We start from the raw sequence: 18,729 nt of genomic DNA on the forward strand, positions 1-18,729 counted from the left end.
AACAACAAAACAAGTATTAAAATGGCAATAAATACGTGTCGATTAATAATTACTTTGAAATGGATTAAACATGCCAATCAAAAGACATAGGGTGGGGATGCCTGGGTGGCTCAGTTCATTAAGCGTCTGCCTTCGGCTCAGGTCATGATCCCAGGGTCCTGGGATTGAGCCCCACATCCAGCTCTCTGCTCAGCGGGGAGCCTGCTTCTCCCTCTGCCTGCTGTGCCCCCTGCTTGTGCACACGCTTGCTCTCTCTCTCTGACAAATAAATAAATCTTTGAAAAAAAAATTAAAAAAAAAAAAAGACATAGGGTGTCAGAATGGATAAAAAACAAGACCCATCTCTATGCTGCCTACAAGAGACTCATTTTAGACCTAAGGACACCTGCAGATTGAAAGTGAGGAGATGGAGAAACATTTATTATGCAAATGGATGTCTAAAGAAACCGGGAGTAGCAATACTTTTTTTTTTTAAAGATTTTATTTATTTATTTCAGAGAGAGAGAATGAGAGAAAGCACATGAGAGCGGGGAGGGGCAGAGGGAGAAGCAGACTCCCTGCCGAGCAAGGAGCCTGATGCGGGACTCTTGATCCTGGGACTCCAGGATCATGACCTGAGCCGAAGGCAGTCGCTTAACCAACTGAGCCACCCAGGCGCTCCGAGAGGAGTAGCAATACTTATATTGGACAAACTAGGCTTTAAAACAAAGACTGTGGGGTGCTCGGTAGCTCAGTCAGTTAAGCATCCAACTCTTGATTTTGGCTCAGGTCATGATCTCAGGGTTGTGAGATCGAGCCCTGTGTCGGCTCCACCCTGGGCATGGACCCTCCTTGAGATTCTCTCTCTCCTTCTCCCTCTGCCCCTCCCCTCCTGCTCTCTCAATAAATAAACAAACAAAGACTGTAACAAGAGACAAAGAAGGGCACTATATAATCATAAGGGGGACAATCCAATTGTAAATATTTATGCACCCAACATGGGAGCACCCAAATATATAAAAGAATCAATAACAAACATAAAGGAACTAATTGATAATAATACTATAATATTGGGGGACTTTAACACCCCACTTACAGCAATGGACAGATCATCTAAGCAGAAAATCCACAAGGAAACAATGGCTTTGAATGATACACTGGACCAGATGGACTAACAGATATATTCAGAACATTCCATTCCTAAAACAGCAGAATACACATTTTTTGCAAGTGCACATGGAACATTCTCCAGAATAGATCACATACCACGTCAGAAAACAGGCCTCAACAAATACAAAGACTGAAGTCATAACATGCACCTTTTCTGACTACAACACTATAAAACCAGAAGTCAACCACAAGAAAAAAATCTGGAAAGACCAAAAATACATGGAGGTTAAACACCATGCTACTAAACAATGAAAGAGTCAACGAGGAGATCAAAGAAGAAATTAAAAAAAAAAATATGTGGAAACAAATGAAAATAAGAACACAAAAGTCTGAGACCTTTGGGATACAGCAAAAGCGATCCTAAGAGGGAAGTGTATAGCAAAACAGGCCTATCTCAAGAAGCAAGAAAAATCTCAAACAACCCAACCTTACACCTACAAGAGCTAGGAAAAGAACAACAAATGAAGCCTAACACCAGCAGAAGGAAGGAAATAATAAGGATTAGGGCAGAAATGAATGATACAGAAACTAAAAAAACAAGAGAACAGATCAATGAAAACAGGAGCTGGTTCTTTGAAAAAAATAATCAAATTGAGAAACCTCTAGCCAGACTTGTCAAAAAAGGAAAAAGACCCACATAAATAAAATCACAAACGAGAAAGGAGAAATCACAACCAACATCACAGAAATACAAACAATTATGAGAGAATATTATGAAAAACTATATGCCAACAAATTGGACAACGTAGAAGAAATGGATAAATTCCTAGAAACATAAAAACTACCAAAACTGAAATAGGAAGAAACAGAAAACTTCAATAGCCTGATAACAAGCAAAGAAATTGAATCAGTAATAAAAAAACTCCCAACAAACAAAAGTCCAGGACCAGATGGCACAGGTGAATTCTATCAAACATTTAAAAAGAGTTAATACCTAGTCTTCTGAAATTGTTCAAAAACACAGAAAAGGAAGGAAAAGTTCCGAATTCATTTTATGAAGCCAGCATTACCCTGATACCAAAACTAGATAAAGACTCCCCTAAAAAACAGAGAACTACAAGCCAGTATTTCTGATGAACATGGATGCAAAAATTCTCAATAAAATACTAGCAAACCAAATCCAACATTACATTAAAAAAAATCACTCACCATGATTAAGTGGGATTTATTCCTGGGTTGCAAGTGTGGTTCAATATTCACAAATCAATCAATATGACACACCACATTAATAAAGGAAAGGAGAACAATATGATCATTTTAACAGATGCAGAAAAGCATTTGGCAAAGTACAACATTCATTTGTGATAAAAACTCTCAATAAAGTAGGTTTAGAGGGAACATACCTCAACCCAATAAAGGCCATATGTGAAAAACCCACAGCTAATATCATACTAAATGGGGAACAAGTGAGAGCTTTTCCTCTATGGTCAGGAATAAGCAGGGATGTCCACTCTCACCACTGTTATTTAACACAGCGCTGGAAGTCCTAGCCACAGCAATCAGATAGCAAAAAGAAATAAAAGGCATCCACATTGGCAAGGAAGAACTAAAACTTTCATTATTTGCAGATGACATGATACCAACATATAGAAAACCCAAAAGATTCCACTAACAAAAACCTGCTAGAACTGATAAATAAATTCAGTAAAGTCACAGGATACAAAATCAATATACAGAATCTGTTGCATTTCTATACACCGATAATTGCATTGCATTCCTATACACTAATAATGAAGCAGCAGCAAGAGGAATTAAGAAATCAATCCCATTTACAACTGCACCAAAAACAATAAGATACCTAGGATTAAACCTAACCAAAGAGAAAGACCTGTACTCTGTACTCTGAAAACTATAAAACCCTGAGGAAAAAAACTGAAGATGACACAAAGAAAAGGAAGACATCCCATGCTCATGGATCAGAAGAATATTGCTGAAATGTCTATACTACCCAAAGCGATCTCCACATTTAATGCAATCCCTATCAAAATACCACCAACATTTTTCACAGAGCCAGAACAAATAATCCTAAAATTTGTAGGGACCACAAAAGACCCCAAATAGCCAAAGCAAACTTGAAAAGCAAAGCTGGGGGCATCACAATTCCAGACTTTAAGTTATACTTCAAAGCTATAGTGATCAAAACAGTATGGTACTGGCACAAAAATAGACATACAGATCAACAGAACAGAAAACCCAGAAATGAACTTCAACTATATGGTCAATTAATCCTCGACAAAGCAGGAAAGAATATCCAATGGGAAAAAGACAGTCTCTTCAACAAATGGTGTTGGGAAAACTGGAGAGCAACATGTAGAAGAATGAAACTGGACTTTCTTACACCAAACACAAAAATAAATTCAAATATTAAAGACCTAAATGTGAGACCTGAAACCATAACAATCCTAGAAGAGAATACAAGCAGTAACTTCTTTGACATCGGCTACAGCAACTCCTTTCTAGACATGACTCCTGAGGAAAGGGAAACAAAAGCAAAAACAATTGGGACTTCATCAAAATAAAAAGTTTTTGCACAAAAAAAGAAACAATCAGTGAAATTAAAAGGCAGTCTACAGAATGGAAGAAGATATTTGCAAATGACATATTGGATAAAGGGTTAGCCTCCAAAATCTGTAAAGAACTTATAAAACTCAACATCCAAAAAAAATTACTTACATTTCCTGTTAGATTATTTTCCTGTGGAACATTTATCAAAATTATTGACCAAGGGTGCCTCTGTGTCAGTTTATTAATTCCTAATAAAATTGAGCAATTTCACTTTTTTCTTTGGTTCTTCTGCAATCCTACCTTTGTGTTTTCTTCTTAAGTGTTTTGTTTCTTATGTAAAAGTGGAAAATGAAGATGTTACTGGAAAGCATGGAGACAATAAAGATCATCCAAAATGCCATCAAAATGAGTATTTCCAGACATCTGTGTGTGCTTGCCAGATAATTTTATGTAAATGAGATAAACAATGTTATTTTTGATGGAAGGCAGAGTAATCTAGCAGAAAGACACTCAGGTGTAAATCCCATCCCAGCTCTTTTATTTTTAAGAATTTATTTATTTTAGAGAGAAAAAGAGAGCGCGTGCACATGCACAAATGCAAGTGGGGAGAGGGGCAGAGAGAGAGAATCTTCAAGCAGATTCCCTGCTGACCATGGAAACTGATGTGGGGCTTGATCCCACAACCCATGAGGTCATGACCTGAGCAGAAACCGAGAGTTGTATGCTCAACCAACTGAGTCACCCAGGTGCCCCTCCCGCTCTGCCTTCACTGATCATGAGACCTCGAGCGTGTACTTATCTTTCCCTCTGTGTATTAAAAGAAGGGCTAATAATACCTATCTCTTGGGGTTTTGAGAGAAATTAAGTAAGTGCTCAATAAATGTGTTTATTTTCCCTTTTTTCTTAATCTTTGACCTTGATATTGGAGGGCTTTCCTAGAGTTCATTACTAAACAACTCTTGTTTATCTCATAGTATTTGACTACAAGTATCTGGAGCAAAGAGACCATATCTTACTAAATTTTGACGACCAGCACCCAAAGTTTAGGGGTTTAATATATGTTTGCTAAATAAATGAGGTCCTCAAAGAAGAGTTTCCCTGTGGACTTCTATTTGGAATGGGTGACTCTGGGTTCATTTAATTAAACTGCATCTCATATCCTATTTGCCATCTTTATTCTTAAGCTTGCCTATATTTTCTCCTAGTTTCAATTAAAAATGCAGCTACATTGGGGTGCCTGGGTGGCTCAGTTGGTTAAGCGTCTGATTATTTTTTTTAAAGAATTTTATTTTAAAAAATTTTATTTATTTGAGAGAGAGAGAGAGAACACAATGGGAGGGGCAGAGGAAGAGGGAGAAGGAGACTCCCCACTGAGCAGGGAGTCCAACATGGGGCTCAATCCTGGGACTGCAGAATCATGACCTTAGCCAAAGGCAGACTATTAAACAACTGAGCAACCCCGGTGCCCCTAAGCGTTTAATTCTTGATTTTGGCTTGGTTCATGGTCATGAGATCCAGCCCCAAGTTGAGCTCTGCACTCAGCAGGAAGCCTGCTTGAGATTCTTTCTCCCTCTCCCTTTGCCCCTCCCCCTGCTCATGCAGGCACTCTCTCCCTAATAAATAAATAAATCTTAAAAAAAAAAAAATGCAGCTAAGTGATTTTAAGCAAGTCACTTACTGTAGTGTACAGTTTCCTCATTTATAAAAACAGAACAGTTTCATACTAGTACTTCCTAAACTTTATAAACATGATAGTACTTCCTAACTGCAAACTGCTATACAAATTTGTTATTACTACAGAAGTTAGCTCATTGTGCATTTTAATTCATAATTATTATCTTGGGGACACACTCATCAACCTCTTTTTTTCCTACTATACTACCTGTTCTGTACCACCCAGCTTTCCTACATTTAACTTTTTCTAATCCTTTGGTTTATTGTTACTGTGGCTCAGAATCACTGATCTCTGCAAGGGAGCATTTGATGAGCCCTGGAGGAAACCAAACTAGAGATAGGTTCACAACAAGTCACACACAGTTCAAGATGTAAGGCTTAGACTTCAAGATAAAGCAAGACAGACCAGCAGAGGTGAGGACCGCATTTGAGACAAGTATGGAGTAGAGGCTAGGAACAGGAGATCTGATTCCTGGCTCTGTTACTTTAGCTAATTGACTTCAGGTAAGTTAGTAAACCTTTCTGGCCCTACATTTTCCCATCTGAAAAGTGGAGGTGGTAACAGTACTTACATCATAGTATTATAAATTTGAGATAATATGTGTGAAGCACTTAAGAACAGTGCCTGGCACATTGTAAACACTCCGTAAATATCAACTATTATAATTATTATAAACTGATCAGTGGTTGACAACAGGTGGAAGGTAAAGCAAGAGTTTGGAAGTTCAGAGATACACTGAATGTTAATTTCAGCAGTTCTGTATGTTCTCATTACCTTCTCCCTTCTTAAGCCCTTCTAGACTGAAATACTTCTTTTCCTTAAAATTTCCCTGAGTCAGATTTTTTTAACAGCATCAGTTCAAAATATTTGAAGGCAGTAACAGTAAGGCTACTAATCAAACTTAAGTCTATTTTTCTACTTTATTGTATATAGAAGAACAGCCATGTTTCCAATTTGTATAACCTAAACATTTGTTATTCACTTTTCCTGCTGGTATAACTGGAAGTAGGGGTATGGAGTAAAGAGGAAGGCAGGATTTAAAGCTTTGCTTCACAACATTTTAGGTGCTAGAGGCAAAGGTCTTTCATAATGCCATGGAGAGACATTACCTGACAAAGTTGCCATGCACTGAGTTTGGTTTCAACATTCTTTATCCATTTCTGTGACATCCAGAGACCTTATGTTTTCTTTTAACTGCAAAGAACAAGAGCCTCTATTGGCTATAAAACCTATGCTCAGGTTTGACATTACAAATTGCATGCCGGCCATGTCTATTCCTGGTTGTTTTTAGTTTGGCCTGCAGGGTTCTGAATATCGGTTGCCAATACTTAAAAATCCGAAGATTTCACACAAAAATCCAGCTTTAGGGTTTCTTTTGGGGGGAAAAAACCATATATCTCAGAACAATGGACCCACATTCTTGTGAGCAACAATCTGCTAGTGCTTAACAGCTGCTCCTTTCAGTTACAGCATGGACACTAATTTGTCACATTTCTTATTATTCTCCATTGTTTTACACCAGGCCAGTTTCATTCATTTGCTTTATTTTTCTGCCCGCCCGCTCCCCATAGATTTGAGTCTGCAAACCCTACCTAGACTTTTCCTGTCTCCCATCAAAGCTTACTTTGTTCCAAGTCCCTCACAAGTTTTTCAAAGCAATAGCTAAGTAATCTGATCAACTATGAGTATTTTTACATGTGCTTTCTGGAGATAGTATCTTCATAAAAAGGATGACTCTGCAGGTGGAAATTACAGGCACCACGGGATTACAGTCAGGATGGCAACTGTCCACTCTACTTTTTCTGCTATCCTGGCTTATCCATACCTCACTGTCCTCAGGCAAACCTAAGGAATTGGTTCTCAGTAGAACAATGAACACCGGCCTATGTGAGAAACCTGCTCAACTAGTACTTTTATTTATAGACTGTCCTAGTTCCAAAGGACCGAAAGCTACGGGCTATTCTGACTCCCCGCTTCCTCGGAGGCTTCAGGATATCCGGCCTGACGGCATTTCCCCATACCTGTTTTCGGGGCTCGTTTTGCGCTGGGCAGTCGCGCCCAAGGAGCGCGCGCATCCAGCATGAGCTCATTTCTCAGGGGCGTTTCCAGAAGGCCCGGCCTGGCTGCGCACACCAGGCGCAATCGGCCTCACTTTGCCAATGGCCACCGCTGCTGGGCAGCGCGCGAGCGCCCGGAGGCGCTGCCTCTCTAGAAGCTTTGTTCCTACTTTAGCGTCTGAGAGTTCGCACCCGACTGGGTAGGCGGCTCTGGACCCGTCTGGCCCTTTCGGGGAAGACGCTGGTTCTTCCGACGCGCTATCCCGGGCGGAGGGAAGGCTCCAGCGCGCAATTTTAGCCGCGTCGGGCCGAGAGACTCTTGGTGGGTGGGGAGAGCCCCTCTAAACTCTCTGTTCGCTTGAGCGCTCCGAGCCCAGCGCCGCTGACCGCAGCAGTTTCGGACCGGCTGCGCAGACTGCCCGCGCTCCCTATCTGCGGTTTCCACAACGGCTGACAGAAGCCGCAGACAAGCCCATCACACGGTCCGCCACGACCCCACGAGCGAGGCTCTCCGCTCTTGGGACCGCCGCCGGAGGGGGAAGGCCAATCACACCGCATCTAGGTCTTGCGATTGGACGGCACTGAGTGCTGATTGGCTGCCGCTACGGGTTTCAGCCTCCCTCCTTTTCCCTTTTGCCCCCACTCCAGTTCCAAAGCTTCAAGCCAATGAAAAGGCGCTTTATAGACGCCCTCCCTTTTCTTTCTTCTTCTCCCCACCTTGGCGAGGGAGGAGACGTTCTGACTGGCCATCCAGTCCTCGGAAGCCCCCCTCGCTTCACCAATCACTGAGGGAGGTACACTCCCAGCGGAGTTTTCGGCCAATTACAAGGCGGCCGCGGCGCCCAGCCGTGCTGTTTCACCAGTGACTCCGGGTTTCACTGTCCTTAACTCTTCAAGCTTTTTCGTGAGGGCCGGCCACTGTGATTGGCCACTGCTGCCATTGTCGAATTTCTCCTCTAGCCAGCCATGGAATGAGAACCCACCTTCTTCTCGTTCGGCTATCTTCGGCATTTTCCGCTTTTTTGGGCGTGGATTTCTAGGGACACTTTCTAATTGGTTTCTCGGGTCGATCGGCTTTTTCCGGGAGGAGTCGCAAACAATCGACGTCCGTGATTGGCTCTTCTCCGGCTTCGGCTCCCCAGCCGAAGCGGGCGGGCGCGGACCTCGGCCGGCGATTCCCAGACGCCTGTTACGCGGGTAGCGGGGCGCTGGGCGGTGTAAGGCTGGGTGGGGGAGGAAGGAGGCGGAGGACGAGTAGGAGGGGGGAGGGGGAGTGGGGAAGAGCTAGGCGGCTGCGCAGACGGCGCTCCTCACACAGAGCAGCCCCCGACCCGGGCGAATGCAGGCTTGTGCTGCCGCCGCCACCACCGCCGCCGCCGCCCGGGCCGAGTGACAAAGGAAGGAAGGAAGCGAGGAGGAGCCGGCCCCGCAGCCGCTGACAGGGCTCCGGGCTGGGGGCAAAGCGCGGACACTTCCTGAGCGGGCACCGAGCAGAGGCGAGGGGCGGGAGGGCGGCCGCGCTGGTGCCGCGGACGGGGGAGGGGGCCCCAAGGGACGGAAGCGGTTGCCGGGTTCCCATGTCCCCGGCGTATGGGGAGCAGTCGAGGATCCGCTGCCTGGGGTCTGAAGGGAGCTGCCTCCGCCACAGCCGCCGCCATGGCCGCTGGATCCAGCCGCCGCCTGCAGCTGCTCCTGGCGCAATGAGAAGAGGAGCCGCCGCCACCGCCCGCCTCTGACTGACTCGCGACTCTGCCTGCCTCCAGTTCGTCGGGCCCCCGCCGTCAGCCCGCCGGATCCCGCCGCTGCCGGAGCCGCAGCGTTTCCCGTCGCATCTCCGAGCCACCCCCTCCCTCTCCCTCCCTCCTTCCCATCCCCCTTCTTTTCAAGCGTGAGACTCGTGATCCTTCCGCCGCTTCCCTTCTTCATTGACTCGGAAAAAAAATCCCCGAGGAAAATATAATATTCAAAGTACTTATTTTCAATCAAGTGTTTGCCCCCGTTTCACGTGATATATATTTTTTAAGACTCCCCCCTTCCTTTTTCCCCTCCAAGGAAGGGGAGGGGAAAGAATTGTATTTTTTTTTCCAGCCCCAAATCATCTATATGTTAAATATCCATACTGATCTGTCTTGAAGGAGAAATACATCGCTCGTTTTTTTTTTATAGCTGTACAAAAGGAGTGAAAAGCCAAGAGGACGAAGTCTTTTTTTTTTTTTTTTAATCTTCTTGTGGGAGAACTTAATGCTGCATTTATCATTAACCTAACACCCCAACATAAAACAAAAGGAAGACAAGGAGGAAGGAAGGAAAAGAGGGTGATCCGGGAAGAGAGTGATCATGTCAGGGCGGCCCAGAACCACCTCCTTTGCGGAGAGCTGCAAGCCAGTGCAGCAGCCTTCAGCTTTTGGCAGCATGAAAGTTAGCAGTGAGTATTGATTTTATTTTACACCCCTTCTCCACCTCACCCTTAAGATAAAAAGCCTTTACTAACCAGGATCTTAAAATATTAAACCTCCTGCTAATAATAATCAGAGGTGGTGGAAAAGGGCAAAAACCTGTCTCAGTCAAGGATGAGGCAGCTCCCTCTTTCCTCCTCCCATATCACCTCGCCCGGTCTCATTAACCTTGAATTGAGAGAATATGCTTTTTGTTTGGATGATTTGATTTGAAACTTGTTTCTTTTCTTATACTTTCTGTGCTGTTGGTAGTCAGCTTTATCAAGTGCTTGAGTATTTCCATGTTAAAATAGTGATGAAAGTATTTACTTGCTCATCCTTTCGAATAAAGAGAAGGACAAGACGATTCAAATCGTTATGTACATTTGCAGAGTATGTGTCTTTTGAAATGAGGGTTATTTTATTTGGCTCAGGTCTCAGGGGTTATCATAGTTTCCTATACTTGCTAGAAAGGCTAAATGTCACAGTCTCCTAACATTTGTTTCTTGCCTGTGTGATTACAAAGTATTTGTTCTTGATCCAGAGATGAACTTGCTCAGTACCTAGCATTCACGTTTGGAGGGGAGCCTTGAGTTCTCCCTTTAGAAAGGGTCGGTGGGAGCTGGTAGACCCAGGAGCAGTAGTATCGCTACAGGCATTGTTTTAATTGGACACATGATTTAATGTTATCTCTTAACCTTCCCGTTTTGACATTACCAATTTACCACTATATAATTTATGTATAATCAAAAGGTAACTTGGAAGTAGGTCCAAGTTTTGATTGAGGTTTGTATTGTCATGTTGCCAGATACTAAGTTGAATGTTAATTGTCACTGACTCATCATTAAGTTCAGTTTTGGGGTGCCATCGCATTCAGCACTTGTTAAATGATCTAGAGTTCAAGGGTCCCTTCTTAGGACTATTTAAAATGCTCTTGCATTGGTTTCCTGCCACATTGAGATAAAACTATGGGTTTAGTTATAACAATATGGATTTAGACCTTTCTGTCCATAGCTTTTGCAGAAGGCTGTAGTCCTGAATATAATAGGGATATTTGAGCTTGTGTTTAGGGTTGTTGCTAGAATGTACTTTTGTACCAGATTTGTGCTAAATAGCCTGTGTTCTTGAGGTGTTTGGTATACTAAGTATCTACTCTTCCAAAGTATCTATTTGTAGATATGTTTATGTGGTATTTAGTGACAGCTTATTTAAACCATACTTGCAGAATTTGACAGAACTATCTACATTGTTTCCTTATTCCTCGAGAAAGGGGCACAGTGATGGCAAAGAAAAACTTTTGTTGCCTAGGAGAAGGAGAGAACTGAAGAACTATTTTTAAAAAATATATACATGCTTTTATGTGACATTGATTATATCCTTAAGCAACCTAAAATTATCATTTTTAATTGAGCTCAGGATTTCAATTCATGTTCGCTTTTGGACTTGCCTGAAACAGGGTAGTCTTAAGGTAGTAGCTGAATGGCAGATCAGTTTTAAAAGTTATTTATTATTTATTTTTGTGACTAGTACAGAATGCTGGGTATGTGAAGAGGGGAGCTGATGATGCATTTTTCAGAGAAGAGTCAAGCTTTCTAAGCACTTCATGGGGTCATTTGAAAGGAATATTTTAAAATTCTGGGGTAATTTTCAGCTATGATGAGGCAAATCTTATAATAGCTACTTAAGAGCCTCTTGTGGTACTGGAGTGTTTGTATGTTTTTCATCTTGGTAATATAGTTTAAAAACCACTTGAAATCAATTTTAGGCAATTATTTTATTAGATCAATTTCAAAGAGCAAAATAGAATAGCTTATAATGTTAAGTTTTTGGACTTTTCATTTTGTTTCTGATATTTTCTTTGAAAATGATTCCTTAATTCTTGGTAATGGGGTTGTTGACTGAGGACGGAGTAACTCTTGTAAAGTGCATAGGTTAAAGTGTTTAATTTTCTATTCTTATATAGATCAGCTTAACATTTAAAAAATTGGAGTTCAGTGCAAATTTTGTGTTTTTGACAACCTTGACTTTAAGGACATTTTAGAAGAAAAAGGGTATCATTAAACATTTGTTACAGTGCTACTGTTCTAAGGGACCCTGTTCAAGAGAGAAATATATAAAGAAATTAAAGTCCTTGGTCTCAAAAGCTTATCATTTAGTCGTAGAGGCAGGTTATGGGACAAACTATGAAAACAATATCATGATGAATGCAAGAGTATAAATACAAGTAGAAAGCTTTGTTCAGAGGGATGAAGAATACAGGGGTGAGGCCTCTGGGTTGGAGAGGAAGGACTTCCTGCAGAGATGTGTTTTAAGACAGGTGTTAAAGGAGGCAGTCGCTTGAATTGAGAAGCATAAAGGTTTCTAGATGGAAGGAATGAACAGAAGCACAGATATGGTGATTTTTGTGTGGCAGTTAGATGATTTTTGTACTTACCAAGCAAATTGGTAAATCTGAGTTAAAGGGGCCTAAGTAGGATAATAAGAAGAGAGAGTTTGGGAAATGTGTTAACCATAGCTGATGGAGGGCAGAGGGGGCCTGTAAGAGTTTGGTTGTCATTCAAGAGAGATTGGGATTTGCTGTAGATTGGTGAACAGATATTGGAAGGTGATTTGGGCAGCTGGGTTAATGGATTACAGTAGACATTAGAGCCCTTTCAGGGAGATAGTAGGGTATGTTGTGAACATGAAGAAGTATTAAATAAAATGTAAAAATGTTATGAAAATAACACATTTGAGAGATAGTGTGAATAATGAACTGGCAGGATTTTGGATTGGATCGAAGGAGAATATTTGGGAAGGAGTCAGGAGTTAAAAATAAATTCTTATGTTGTTGGTCTGGAAGACTTGACTGCTGAGTTATATTGTCGATTGTAATGGGAAAGTTGAGAAAGTGTTGAGATGAGAAGGTAGATGAGTTCACTTTTTAAAAATTTAACGTACTATAGGTCCCCTTGAAGTTTAGCAGACAGCATTTGGTTACTGGCAATGATATTTAACTTTACAGTCTATTAACTGCACAGTTTCTAATTTTTCTTCACCTAGAAATGTTAGATTTGTTTTTGGGAGCAGTAAACTAATGGTTTTTATTTAAATGCTTTCTATTAAAGTCTTAAAAAAGAAATTTTTTATGTAGATTCAAAAGCCTCACCCTTGACCCTAGTTATAGCAGTTCCATGGTAATTTATAAAAAAACAGTGGAAATATTTTTTGGATTAAACTGTGACGTAGAAACTTTAGATATATTTTTTTTTAATAAAGATTTTATTTATTTATTTGACAGAGAGAGGGAGAGAGAGAGAGCACAAGCAGGGGGAGATGCAGGGCTAAGGGAGAGGGAGAAGCAGGCTTCCTGGGGAGCAGGGTGCCCGACATGGGGCTCTATCCCAGGACTCTGGGATCATGACCTGAGTCAAAGGCAGACACTTAACCAACTGAGCCACCCAGGTTGCCCCAAAACTAGATATTTTAAATAGCCTTTAATTTAATCTTTGGTACGTTTAAAACCCGTTTTTCATAAATAATGATTATTCTTAGGTAAACTTAAAATAATGATAGTAATAGTAATAATAGCAGTTTTTATTTGGTTTGTGGAGGCTCCAGCAGAAATTAAAAGTTGATTTTATAATAGATATTTTTTGCCTTTTTGGTTGAGTTAAGCATTCATCCCAAGTTTGTTTGTTTATTTATTTTAAAGATTTATTTAGAGAGAGGGAGAGCACGAACAGGAGGGGCAGAGGGACAGGGAGAGAGAAACTCAAGCAGACTCCATGTTGAGGGCAGAGCCCGAAATGGGGCTCAATCTCACGACCCTGAGATCAGGACCTGAGCCCAAACCAAGAGTCAGGCGCTTAACAGATGCCTGTATATTTGTATATTTCAGGTATTTTTTTTTTTACTTACTGCGGTGAAACCAGTGTTTCTTTTTGGTTCACATTCAGATGCAAGTGTTGTTAAGTAAATGTTAGCAGCTATACAGTTCCTCCTGTAGAATTGCATAATATTTTACTCAAAAAAGAGAAGGTAAAGGACTTTCTATGGTGATTTTGGTTAAAATATTAGTAATAAATCCTTTTGGTATACTGTTGGCAAAAATTTAGCTAATTGGCTAGGTTTAATTTTTAAATATAAGATTTAGAAAGAGGAAAGTAAATCAGTATCATTTATTTCCTCATATAAAACTTTTTACATCAATTTTTTTTTAGTGAAGAGAGAATAATTAATAGTAGTTGCATATTATTGTGCATTGTTTAGTTATATTGTATTAAAACCAAAAACTACGTGGCAACTTAGAGTTATTCTGTTCCCAGGGGAGTTTCATTTCCTTGTGACATCTAAAAACTAGGTTATTAGAATTTAGCCAATTTCTAGATCATCCATGTTTATGTGGGTGAGAGCTCATGTATGAGGCTGAAAGCCTTACTTTCATTAAGTTTTCATTCCTTTCCCGACCACACCTTTCCAGAGTTGTTAAAACACTAATAGTTTCATATAAGAATTGCATGCTTTCTTGTTGCATGCATCTGTAGAATGCTAATTGTGAAATGATTTTAAGGCACAGGTACTAGGACAAACTTTAAGGGAACCCAGAGATTCACAAATCAATTTATGGCTGATTGGGAATGTCATTGAGAAAATGAGGTGACATTCATTTCACTGGCATAGTTCACATGAAAGTCAGTTCTTGCACTCTGTGCCGTCTGCCCCTTGTTTTGGACTTCAGTTGCAGGTGTGAAATACTGTTTTGGAGAAACAGCAAGGCTGGTGAAACCAGAGTTTTTTAAGTGTCAGCAGCAGATTCTGAGACTGGGGGAGCTCTGTTTTTGTGTGCTCTATAGAGAATGCCGTGAAACAGGCATATGCTGACCTGATGCCACATGTTTCATATTTTTTATTAAGACTCGTGGGATTGTGGGATAGGGATGGGGATGGGCAGACTGTAAGTCTGTGGTGTCTCTTGTGATGCTCCACCCTGCAATGGAGAATGGAGGGACAGCACGTGGGTGTGACTGGAGTATATGCTGGTACTAACAGGACCAACCTGATTTCCTAGATACTGTTCTAAAAACATAATCACTATAAGTAAATGAATTTGTTGGAACATTTAGCATCATTTTCTAGCATATTTTTAGGTTAGGGATGTGGTGGAAAGGGAATCTTAACAATGATTTCAAGAGTAGAGGTATTTTTATGGTTTACTGGTTTCAGAGTAGAGGTTGCAGTCTTTGCTTCTATCTTGGATTGTACAAATCTTCCTTGGTTATGTGAATTGTATTTGAAATTGGTTGAATGTGATGTAGAAATGTATATTCATATAAAGACCTGTGTGAATAGTACAAGGAAAAACTGACAGTAGAGTTAAAGGAGAACAATTTGTTTTTCCAAAAATTTCTACCATTAAATTAATTTTAAAAAGGGACATTTATTCTGTTTGGTTTATTACTGAGTTTTCTGTTTTTAAAAATGAGTTAATACTCAGCACATAATGGACATTCAGAAAATTATTTCAGTATATACTGTATCTGTAATGAGCTTGGTCTGTTATAAAATATACAGATAAAACTTTGTAGATTTGGGTTCTTAGTTTACAATCCCCCTGCCCACTTTTGCTTATGTTTTATGGAGAAAGGTCTACTTTTAAAGGGTATGCAAGTTAAAATTTTGTAAATAGTTGAATCTTATATTTTTGTATTGAATAGTTTTCTTAGAAGCATTCTGGTTTGATCAGATTGAGGCAAAGATGTATTTTTTTGCTTTTCAATTCTGCCAAATCAACTTTTCCTTTTGTCTCCAGGGTGCCATGGCCAACAGTGGCATAAAATATGAATCCCTTAATATGTTCTCTTTTCAACATATTCTGGAGTCATTAATTTCTTGATTGTCCTTAGAAATCAATTTAATAAAAAGTAAACATTTCTGATGGAAGAGGAACTGTTTTTCTAGAAACTTGTATTTTAGATGGTGGTGAAATTTAAATGAACTTACAGGCCTAGGATTGAACAGACATGCCTTAAAGTCAGAGAGGTGGGTAGGCAGGCAAAAATATTAGTAACACTGGTACAAAGCACTAATGTTAGAACTCTTTTTCATTATCCTTAATTATATCATGTGAAATCCTAGGCTTTTGAAGCTAAAAATAAATAGGTTACTTTAATAGAAAGTGGCCACAAATAATAATGTGATTGACATGTGATATGTCTATTGAATGTTTACTGTGTTCTAAATGAGCATTGTGCCAAATTCTTTATTTGCAGTATTTCAGTGTAATCATTACAGCAATTCCACAAACTTAGCTAATACTGTTATCCATACTTTATAGATTAGGTAAATGAAATTTAGAGAGGTGTAACAATTTATCCAAGATTACTTGGACAGAAAGTTGCTTTGCTAGAATTTAAACCCAGACATTCTGATTCTAGAGCTCTTGCTCTAAATTGTATATGTTATAGAGAATTGTAATGCTGTTACCTGTTACTTGGATTCCAGAGATAAGCTAAAGTGCCTTTTGCTTTTAGGATAGTCTTTCATTGATAATCAGTGTATGTGTAAGACTTTCATTAATTTCATTAATACTGCTTTTGAAATTAGTTTCAGGCATGCCTGTTAGCAAATAGAGTACTTAAGTATTCACAGTTATATTGAAAAAATGGTCAATTCTCTTAAGATTTCAGGAAAACTTCTTAAGACAAACATGAAAATGGAAATATTAGGGATTATGCCGGTCAAAAAAGTAATGTATGGAATTTTTTTAATGTTCAGAGAACTTTTTTTTTTATTGAAAAGTACTGATGTTCATACATAAATCTGGTGTATTTATATTTCCAGGTAATATTAGAATGTGATTCTTCAAATAAGCTATTAAGGATTTTTACTTCTGTCTCTTCCTATAGGTTGTGAAGTGTTCTAAGTGTTCTCTTCCTCCTTTTAGTATTTGACAGCAAACTTCATGAGTGTATGTGTGTGTAGTTTTGTGATTATATATATATACAATCAGTCAAGTGTCTATTGGACATTTGTTGTAACTGTGAGGCTTCAGGGTTTTTTTTTTGTTGTTGTTTTTTAAAGAATAACAGCTATGCGTCAGCATGGAATTGGGTTATTTGGAACATCACCTTTTTTGGAATTGGTTGGTATTTGACAATCAGGAAGTAAACCAAAAAGGCTCCTGAACATCTGAAATCCCCAGACAAATGGTGCAAACACTTTGTTCATATGTTTGTTTTTAGGCTGTTATTTACAATTTTTTATTATTATTTAACACATAGTTGTAATTCATTCGGTTGTCTGGTTTTATAAAATTGCAAATTAGAAGGGAATGAATGGATACTGATATTAAGCATTACACTTCCTTAAAAGAATAGAAGGAAAAGCAAGCATGTTGGGATTACTTACGTAGGCTTACAAGCTTCAGGGGAAATCACTCTGATAATTGTTCAAAATGTTGACCTAGAGAAGTTTAAATTAAATTTCTTTTAAAAGGGCAGGAGGATACCTGGGGTTCTGTAATAACTTCTCACTACATCAAACATTCTCTAATTTGTTGGTCACTGAAGTGATGAGGAAGAGAAATGGGTCATCACTGCCCGGTTGACCAACTCTGTTTGCATTTCAGTGATATGGATAAAGGTACAAAAGTTTTTAATATGCTAGCCCAGATAAACTTATTATTCAGCAATAGCATTTTATCGATTTAAGGTTTGTTATCTTTTTTTTTTTCTTTTGTGGTATTATGGAGTTGCTGTTTGGATTTTAACCTCATATCTTCCATCTGTGGAATACTTAGAAGGCACTGCATGGGGTTATTTAAGCTTTTTTATGAATTATGATTAGCTTTTAGTAACTTTACCAACCATACTTAAGACCTGTTAATGAGAATTTGAAAAGGTGGATATCTTAATTGTTGATCTGAAGAAAAAGGACAATCATGGCAATCCAATCATCTTTTGGAAGTCTAAGAGATTCTTAGGGGCTTCATTGGCTAATATAACTAAAAAATGTTGGGTGTTTTAGATTTCTTTCCACAGAAGGGTAACCTGTCTTAAAAATGTGACTCCTTTAACCCTAATTCCATAAAGTTAGTTAATTCTTTTTTTTTTTAAAGCTGCTTTTATTTTTTTATTTTTTATTTTTTTTAGAGAGCGTGTGTGCACGCAAGTAGGGGAAGGGGCAGAGGGAGAATCTCAAGCAGGCTTCACATGGAATCCCACACAGGGCTCAATCTCAGGACCCTGAGATCATGACTTGAGCTGAAATCAAGAGTCAGACGCTCAACCAGCTGAGCTACCCAGGCACCCCAGTTAATTCCTTTTAACTGATTAACCACTTTTTTTTAAAGATTTTTTTTTAAAGATTTTATTTATGTATTTGACAGAGAGAGACACAGCGAGAGAGGGAACACATGCAGGGGGAGTGGGAGAGGGAGAAGCAGGCTTCCTGACGGGCAGGGATCCCGATGTGGGGCTCGATCCCAGGACCCTGGGATCATGACCTGAGCCGAAGGCAGACGCTTAACGACTTAGGCATCCAGGCGCCCCAATTAACCACTTTCTTCATGACATGTGTTGAAGTTACTGACCTGAGTCAAATTGCTGCTCCTAGATTTTTAAGTCTGTAGAAGCAGCATCTGAAGAATTTGTGGTGCTGGCATAAATACCTAGCATCAGACTGCCAGTATTGCAGGTGTATTTGCTGCAATTCCCCATTGGAATTTCAGTTTTCACACTCTATTAAACTCTGAAGGGAAGGGGGAAGCTTTGAGTTGGTAGGGTTTCAGTAATAGTACATAATTGTATGTATATAGGTATATCATATTTTATAATTATAGCAATAACAACAATATTACTAATTGGATGCTGTATGATAGACAATTACATGCTAGTCTTATTTACATATTTTGCTTTAAAAAATGGAA

At 39.7% G+C, this 18,729-nt stretch overlaps 2 protein-coding genes across 3 annotated transcripts in view; one reads left to right on the top strand and one right to left on the bottom strand.

Annotated features, from left to right (window-relative positions):
• Positions 1–8,625: 8,625 nt before the first annotated feature.
• LOC118007058 (putative uncharacterized protein NEXN-AS1) lies at positions 8,626–9,577 on the bottom strand. The gene has a single exon (XM_035000081.1). It carries the CDS (start codon positions 9,310–9,312, stop codon positions 8,671–8,673), a length of 642 nt encoding a protein of 213 aa, XP_034855972.1. The 5' UTR covers positions 9,313–9,577; the 3' UTR covers positions 8,626–8,670.
• The window catches only part of GSK3B (glycogen synthase kinase 3 beta), a 206,669-nt gene continuing 197,144 nt past the window's right edge, over positions 9,205–18,729 (top strand). Inside the window, exon 1 of one of the 2 annotated variants that reach the window (XM_035000079.1) lies at positions 9,205–9,811. In XM_035000079.1, coding sequence (XP_034855970.1) covers positions 9,724–9,811 — 88 coding nt within the window. In that variant the 5' untranslated portion in view covers positions 9,205–9,723. The remainder of the gene's footprint in view (positions 9,812–18,729) is intronic. The other variant, XM_035000080.1, reaches the window with a different exon arrangement.

Source organism: Mirounga leonina, unplaced genomic scaffold, assembly GCF_011800145.1.
Source record: "Mirounga leonina isolate KUSES-001 unplaced genomic scaffold, KU_Mleo_1.0 Mir_115, whole genome shotgun sequence".
In the NCBI taxonomy this organism is placed as follows: Eukaryota; Metazoa; Chordata; class Mammalia; order Carnivora; family Phocidae; genus Mirounga; species Mirounga leonina.